The 8,986-nt window shown below is 42.3% G+C and overlaps 1 protein-coding gene across 1 annotated transcript; it reads left to right on the top strand.

Moving 5' to 3' along the window:
• The first annotated feature begins 305 nt into the window (after positions 1–305).
• On the top strand, positions 306–8,544 carry LOC124613264 (E3 ubiquitin-protein ligase BRE1A-like). The gene is made up of 5 exons (XM_047141955.1): positions 306–511; positions 596–1,422; positions 1,948–2,286; positions 8,012–8,213; positions 8,436–8,544. The coding sequence occupies exons 1-5, from the start codon at positions 306–308 to the stop codon at positions 8,542–8,544; spliced, it is 1,683 nt and encodes a 560-aa protein (XP_046997911.1).
• Positions 8,545–8,986: the final 442 nt, after the last annotated feature.

Raw genomic sequence — 8,986 nt, 5'->3', positions numbered from 1 at the left:
CATGTACAACAACAAAACCACACCCTGAGGAGATCTGGAGAGGAAAAAGTGTAGAAAAGAAAAAGGATTGCGAGAAAGAAAAATAAGTAAGGTAAGGCCTATTGTGCAAGCATCCTGTGTAGCTCTGTGCGGAATATCGAACACATGTGCACATGAGATACCTTCGGTGTTTCGTGTATTTATGTGTTTATTTTTGGAGGGATAATTATTCGTTTTGTGTATTTATGTGTTTATTTTTGGAGGGGATAATTAATCGTGTGTGTATCAGTGTTAAAGATTCGTCAGTGGCTTAAAGTGAATTTAGTATGGGTAAGATAGGACAACCTAAAGCATCCGTACCAGAAGAACAAAATTCTGTTAATATGGAAAGTGAGGATCATTTGCAATACGTAAACGAATCCCAAGCCACCGCCTCGGATAACATAATTTCCGGAGCGGGGGGCGAGGATCTGTGGACGGTGAATGACGCTCCACAGCAGAATGGGAATAGAGTAACAACTCCACTGCCTGGGCATGGGGGCCAATCGAGTGCTAGATTAAGTGGGGCACCAGTATGCTCACCGATTGCAGACCCATTTGCAGAATTTCTGCGCAGGTTAGAAGAAAGAGATAGGGAAAGAGATCAGAAACTGGCTCAGATGCTCCATGAGCAAGAGCAACAAAGAGAACTGAAAGAAAGGGAAAAGGAAAGAATGTCAGAACAGAGGGAAAAACAAAGAGACGAAAAACTGGCTCAGATGTTCCATGAGCAGGAGAAAAAATTAACGGAAAAGCTCATTGAGCAAGAGCAGCGCAGTGAAGCAAAACTCGACAGTATCCAAAGCGAACTTGCCGAGATGCGGGACGCGTGCAAAGAAATACCCGATCTTGTGCAAAGCTTAGCCGGAGAGATGCAAAAATTACAGATATCGCAGGCTAGGCTTGAAGACAATGTCCAGACTTTAACCAACCGCGTGGATAATGTGGAGATAGATGCACGGAAAAGTATTGACGCATATTTGGAAGTGCAAGCTCAAAAAGTAGAAAAAGAATTAAATGAATGGCTAGAAGTAAAGGATCGCGAGATATCTGCAAAGATTGAAAGCGATGTAAAAACAGCTGTAGAACAAGCGACTGCGGCCGCGAGTGTAAATATTGACGCTAGCGCTGCCGCACTACGTGCCGAATTAACACAGATCAAATCCCGTGTGACAGCGGAGTTGCCAAATTGGCAACAGGAGGTCGCGCGGAGACTGTCTGCGTTGGAAAGCAATGTAAACAGTGGCGGACAGATCATGAATCCGACTTCGCGCACTGATTACTATAATAACGCTGACGGTAGCCAGGGTGCGAGTGCGCAACCGCAACCTAATGCGAATTATGAGCACGAACAACATGCGATACCGTGCAGCGCACATCACGAAGTGATGAATGTCCCAGAATGTAGCAATCAGACATGCAAAAAAGAGGACAATGTAATAAAACACAGGACATTCCAACCCTTCAATAGCGAAAAACGAAATGTCCACCCTGTTGTATTTATTAAGAGCTTCAGGAATGTGTTTCCCAGGACATGGACGGAAAGACAAAGAATACAGTTCGTGGTCTCCTTTATTCAAGGTGACGCGGCACTGTGGGCCACCGACGTGTCCGAAAAATGTCTAACGATGCAACAGTTTGAAGGTGCATTCTTGCAAAAATTCTGGTCCGATAGCGTCCAAGAAAGACTACGAAAGGAGTTGTACAGTCCAGAAATGTACAATCCCAAGATGGGAACGCTACGCAAATATTTCGAAAAGTATATAAACAAAACCAGGTACTGGGACGAACCAATGTCCGATCGTGACATAATCAGATTAATAAAAATGAAGTTGCCCAGTGAAATTAAAAGATATTTCATCAATGTGCCGGAATACGATATAGAACAATTCATGGAAATAGTGGATTCTGTTGATCTATTGATCGAAGATATGAAAACCGAAAACAAGTGGAACCATGCAGGCTATAATCAACACAAAGCCGATTACAATAGCAGCCATAGTAACGGTAGTAACTTAGTACCAAATGGTAACGGGAATAGGCAAGAGCACCGGCAACAGAATCAAGGCACAAACAATGGCAATGGTTATAACGGCAACGGTTATAATCGTGAAAATCGAAAGAGACATCATGATGGACGCATGAGTAATGGATATAATGGTAACGGCAATCCGCAATGGCGGAACAACCGAAACCAGTGGCGTGGTCGTAACGAACCGACACCACAGTGGCAACAAAACACAGCGCCACAATGGAACGCCAACCCAGGTCCGTCACAGAACATGTCAGGGAGTTACAACCGACCACCACAAAACCAGAGCCATACACAATATCAAAATACGCCATCGGGGAGGCAGGGCGGCCAACTCAACAGTAGCAACAACAACAACCAGAACCACAATGTGAGGTTAGTGGAAGTGACAGACAACTGTCAACCCACTAATGCTCATCCGTTAAACTAAAGACAGCCACAATACGCTCTCCGTTGTTGGCTGCAGGATGGTGTAGTGAGGGCACATTCACAGATGACAGCCATAAACTTTGTATGCTGAGATACAATGAAGGAACAAAAATAGAAAAGGAACTTGTAGACATACCGCAGACATGTAACCGAACCGACAAAAGTGTTGTGCAGGCTATATTGCAAGCAGATATGTATGGAGCACCAATACACATAATAGTCGATACCGGTGCGTCAACCAATGTCATGAGCGCAAATTTTTACAAGTACTTGAGTCAAAATAATAGAATACCAGTATTGCCAGTGAAGAATTGTCGTGTTACAGGTGCAATAGGTGCACAATCTCATATCATAAAGCACCAGGTGCAAGTCGAGTTTACGGTAGGAAATGAAGCAATGAAAAGCTCGTTCCTAGTAGTTAAGGGATTAGGTGTTGCTTGCATCCTGGGGATGGAATTTTTACGCCAGAGGGACGCAAAAATCGACCTCTTGTGCGGGGAAGTAAGCCTTATGAATGAGGATAGACGTGTAATTTTGCCGTTGTTGAGGACACGGGAAGTGCACGGTAAATATTGCCGGAGCTTTCAAACGAGATTCGAAGGAATACAGGTAATGAATTTATATTCTGACTTAAGTACAAGACAAGCATGTTATAAGGAGTTTATTACTGAAGACAGAGAGGAAAAAAGGAAACTGATAGCCATGAAAGTTAGGGAGTCAGAACATTTGACTGAAGCACAACAAAACGAATTGACTCAGCTACTTACAGATTATGAGAATGTGTTTTCGGAAAAACCCGGTGTTATCGAGGGCTACACCTATAACATCGAAGTGGTACCTCACGATACTTTCTGTCACGCAAACTACACCATTCCGTGGTCAAATAAGGAGGCAGTTACCAAGGAAATAAGAAAAAATACTTACAAAGACTTAAAGAAGTTCGCTCAGTAGAGCAACGTTTACATATGTGTAGTAGGTTAAGTTTAGAGTGTATTTTTTTCTGTGTGTAAATGTTCCGATTTTAGTGTAATATTTAAAGACAATGAGGCACACAAGATTAGTGCGATTCAATTTTGTAGATGTTAAGGAATAATAGTATTTTTAAGCAATTGCATTTTGAAGAAAAAAAAATGAACGTAGGTTTAAGAATATGTTAAAAATTTCATGTTGAAAAATGCTTCAAAAATATTTTTAAAAAATTCAATAGCATGTAATGATGAAAGAATTTTTCATTAGTGTGTCATGAATATTTTTGAACTGTAGTAGTAATGCAACTTATGAAATTCAATATTATAGTGTATAAGTCGTTTCATGTATTTATGTATATACCGATCTTGAAATATGCTCAAGCATAATTTACTTAACAATGTGAGTGCAGGGTGTACATCACCCAAGGTACCTCATGTGTTGTGGACAAGGTACAAAGCAAATCAGTAAACGCGACTACCGCTAAGCACTGTTAAAATAAATTGCCATCTGCTAAGGCAGAGATTTACACGAATCAAACACTAATCTAGGAACTTGCACGCTAGGCCTAGATTATAAAATGTGTACAGTAATGCGAGAGGCAAAGTTTTGTAAAGTCGAGCCTGGCTCTGGAGAGCAAGTACGCAATGAGTGGGCAGAGACATGACATGGGGACTTACCTCAGATGAGACGGAAATACAATTGTATGGTCAAAAAATCTGAAGGCAAGTACGACTCTAAGTGGAAAAGGAAAAGAGACAAGTAGTGCGAGAGACTGGTAAAATCCAGCACTAGCCAAAATCCAGTTCAGACTGAATGAAATACATTAGTGTTTGTGAACTAATCGAAACAGTTACTTTAAACAGTGTGAAATACTGTGAAGGTGAAACTGTGATATGGACAGTGAAGTGCTAGTATTGAACGTTCAACAGCGGTGAGGACGCCAAACGCCAATATTACGCACGAAAAACTGTGAATTTGCTTATAAATGTGAACTGTTAACGTGAAGTGAACCCACAGTCAATATTTTTGGGACAGACTGTAGTTTCAGTGAGCACAATAATGCGAGATTGGAATGCGATGCGTGGACTGTTGCAAAACAGCGACCGCAGAAACGGCGAATGTTTGTGCTAAGCTCGTATTGGGACACTCACCAGTGCCTGCGAGTGCGGCGAAAACATAAATAATTTTATCAAGACAAAAACTGACGTGTAATGGAAACAGTATTGCATCAAAACTGCATTCACGGGAGAAGGTCCATGTCATGTTTTCTGCAAGACAGTGCTAGCTTGACACTCGGAAACTGGCGAAAACTTAACAACAACTGCCGCACTAATAAATGCTCCTTTCCCACTAGCGTAACCATCTGCAGCGGGAAACAAATATTACGTTGGTTGTGTGTGTGTTTCATGTACTACGTCGGAGATGCGTAGCAGAGCTGACTCCTGCCAACAAGAGCGGGGGGCGGATATCATCCCACTCCGCCACGCCCGGCCGAGACAGAAGCGCATCGCCAACGGTACAGCCGATCAGCTGATTCTGACGTTCCGCGACGGCGAGACACACGCTGGCGTCGAGCGGGCGTTGACCTCTCCGCAGCCGCCGCGAACGCCGAGCACCGAACACACCAACCGACGCCGTCGCGAGCCAAACGTCGCGGCGTAGATCATCAACGACACCGCAATCAATTGTTTTAATGACCTCATTTTTTGCATAGTGCAACAAAAATATTTGTATGCACATCCTGTACTCCAATGACATCCCAGAAACAATTAAGTGAAAGTGACCAAAGCAGTTAGTCTGTCGCTCCGCCGAGGTTTTCCCCAGGTTTCCCTACGGCCGCGCCAAATGGGGAGCGAACAGTTGACACCCCTGGGACTTCAAATATTCCGGACTAACTCGTGGTTGTATACCTTGAACTTCATCTGTATTACACTTTGTGGACAACACACCTCAGTAATTTAACGCTTTAAATATACGATGTGACATATGTAAACTGTGAAAGAAAAATCTGCGTGTGGACACTATGGACATGAAAGAGGAAATATTTATGTCAAAAAACACGAACATTTTTTATGACATAAACATTTCGGGGGGCAATATAGCGTCCCCAGTGCCATATTACGAAAAGACTTTAAATTATTTATAAAGAAGACATTCATAATTTGTAAGAGATTTTTTTTCTCATGTAGCCTTAAAATAATAATTTCTCTGTGTAGGTTTAGATTGCAAAGAAATAATTTATGACAGAATGATCTAAAGAGACGCCCAGTTACACTCTTTTGTTAACTTTTTAGTCGACTTCACTTCCTCTTTTGTCTTGAATGTGTCTAGAGGGACATCTTGCGTGTGCTGACGAATGTAAGCATATTTGTATGAGTTAAGCATATAATATACTGATTTTATATTATTGTGCACTTTTAATTTGTAAGAGGTGATCCCGATTTCATGTCCGCCTTCCTTGAATTAACCTGCATTCAAGTAATTTACAGCTCAACAATCGCAGCGGCCGATGCAGCCGACGACGCCATTACGTGGCGATATTAACTTATGAAAATTTAACGGAAGCTGAAAACTCGCCCGCTATTAGCATAATATCAATTTTTCTCCACAGCCGCACGAAGTTGCAGAAATACTTAGCTTTAAGATTCTTATTTTCAGTACCATAGCCGAGACCCAGAGCCAGGACTCTGACTACAATACAATGGTTAACGGAGGTAAGAAAAATACTCTCGCGCGTGTGTGGGCCGCAATTGTAATTAATAACTAAAGATCTTTTGCTTTAACGTCAACTGACTAGCCGAGGAAATTTATATGAAAAGTTTATTACATTGTTCAACTTAAATATCATTTTTATGAAGGCCCACCACGTAAGTCGGCAACAATCAAAAAATAATAATAACAATAATAATATATACATTAAATTACGACGGCCGACGGACGCGAGACCATGGCGACTCCCTCCGTTTGTTCGTAGTATTCTCCATTAAAAAGAAAATACGTGGAGGTCAAGACATGCCTAGAAAGTTCAGTGGTCTTCTCGTCAAACTTCTGACTAATCAATTCTAGTGACTCTCACAGGGGAACCCTTGTAAACAAGGAAACGACGTCAAAGCTCACCATGATATCTGACTCATCCAACCTGAAGCTATCAAGGCATTTAACAATATCCACGGAATTACGGATGTGATGAGGGCATTTACCCACATAAGGACTTAATATTCACGTCAGATATTTGGCCAACAAATATGTAGGTGCCCTGATGTTGCTGACAATGGGACGTAATGGTACCCCCTCTTTGTGAACCTTTGGGAGCCCATATAGTCTAGGCGGTACCAGACCTTGCAGTAACGATTTCTTAGCATCACCCTCCGGTAAATCTGCGTCCTTGAGAAGCAACCTCATCTTGTTCTCCACCTTCTTTGTAGGGTCAAAGCTGATCTTCCAGTAGGAATCTTCATTTAGCAGGCTCTGCATCTTATCAGTGTAGTCCTTATGGGAGACAAGAACTGTAGCATTGCCTTTGTCAGCCGGTAAGACAACAATTTCAGAGCACTTCCTCAGATCATGAATGGCGGCCCTCTTTTTACTGGTGATACTTGACTTCATCGGCTTGGATTTCGTCAATGCATGACAAGTTTCACGACATATTTCCTCAGCTGATTCAGGCAGAAGTCGAGCTGCAACCTTTTCAACAGCACTAACAATTTCTGCGACCAGAGTGAACTTGGGGGCTGGGAGCAAAGTTGAGACCTTTCTGCAAAACCGAGACCACATCATCACTCAACGCCATGCCACTCAAATTGATGACAGTCTTGCATGGAACCTGCAGAGATGGTTTGTCAAGGAGACGTGAGAACTTAGCTGTTTGACGTCCTGTTGCCTTCTTATGGGTGGAATCAGCTGCAACCCAGGTGACACCATCAATCCAAACCCATGAAAAGAAGTGAAATTACTAGCCAGTTGCAAATGTAGTTTGAGTAATTCCTGTGAGATAAACTCAAGGCTCCGACAGGTGAATTGCACTCTCTCACATATCAATGCGAGGCTGGCTCGTTTCTTGATTCTCTTAGCTGCTGCAGAATCGATGTGATGCATAACCTTAGCAAAATTTGGAACAACATTCTCAGAACAACATCTCTTTAGAAAGGCAAGAGTACTTAGCAAACGACATCTACGGTAGCGCAACTTTTCAAATTTCTTCATGCTGTGGTACATCTCCTCCCCGTAAAGGTGTATGATGTGATTCTTGAGTTTCTCCCAGCATATTTTATAATCAATATATCCATGGGTGCACTGCCAGTCTACAGTGTCCAACGGGCACAATATTTCGGCGATCATACATGTCGCCATCATCAGGTGAACTCACGGACTGAGCTCCTGTGAACGTGTCGGCACGCAGATCCGTACGCTATGGCTGCTTAGGGGGAACTGGCTTCAGCCGTGGCAGTGGCCAATTTAAATACCCTCCACCCACAGTGCACTCCCTTCACCGTCCGTGCCCCACACCACGGTCACTGTAGACCGGCAGTACACCCGTGGATATTTTGATTAACTACTATTTAGTTACAACACCAGAATGCAACAGTCCACCCTACTCACAATATGACAAGCTCCTTATCTTTCCAATTCCTTTCTCAAGAAGTGCTCTAATTACATTAGTAGACATCATTGTCAAGAGCTATTTCTTCAATTCACTCCCACTCATTATTGGCATGTCTAGATGCACTAATGTTAAGGTTAAATTTTGTCCACTTTCAACATCTCTGTAGTAGGTTATTATGAAAGATTCAGATATATCTTGCAACATTTCAGTAAGGATCCTACTAACTCAAATTCAACAAAGCAGGTGCCAAAATTAAAAAGGGTCTACACCTTATGCTAATATAATGGGCTACGTGTTGCAAAATGGCCCAATAGTTGACAGAGCTGACAGGGCAAACTAACAATTAGCATGTATACCTCACTGACAAAACAATGAACTTTTAAGATGTTATCAGCCTAAATTTGGGCATTATTTCATTAATCCTTGCCTCCGGAAGTTGATAACCAGACATCTTACAATAGCTTCTTCAAGGTCTTTAGATTCTTGCACTTAAATGCCAATGAATACTCCCATATGGTATTATAGTTTATGGGTACACAATTATAATTCTGCAATGGGTATGTAGAATGCCTGTATCAATGACATTTGGAGTACAAGAAGAAGACAATGGCAACAACACTGGCAGTTCCAATCAGGTTTTTGGAGGCTTCCCTTTGGCTGAAGGCAAATGCCGGAACTGTCCCCAGCACCCTCCTCTATTCCCAACTGGGAAAAACAAATATCCCCAACCCAAGGCCAAGAAGCCAAAATAGAACCAATCCCAACACCAGATATCGCAAGAGACCTGAAATCAAATAAAAACAGGTTAAATGACCCTCGCCTGCATGCCTTCGTTCAGCCTGTCCACCTCCATCACAAGTAGGAATGAAACCAAGAGGGGGAAAAAACATAGGGTTTGTTAAAAAAATTAGTTACATATTTAATGCTATTCTGCA

Source organism: Schistocerca americana, chromosome 4 (assembly GCF_021461395.2).
Source record: "Schistocerca americana isolate TAMUIC-IGC-003095 chromosome 4, iqSchAmer2.1, whole genome shotgun sequence".
Lineage (NCBI taxonomy): Eukaryota > Metazoa > Arthropoda > Insecta > Orthoptera > Acrididae > Schistocerca > Schistocerca americana.
The sequence above is the reverse complement of the archived record's forward strand: the minus strand, read 5'-3'. Positions and strand labels throughout refer to the sequence as shown.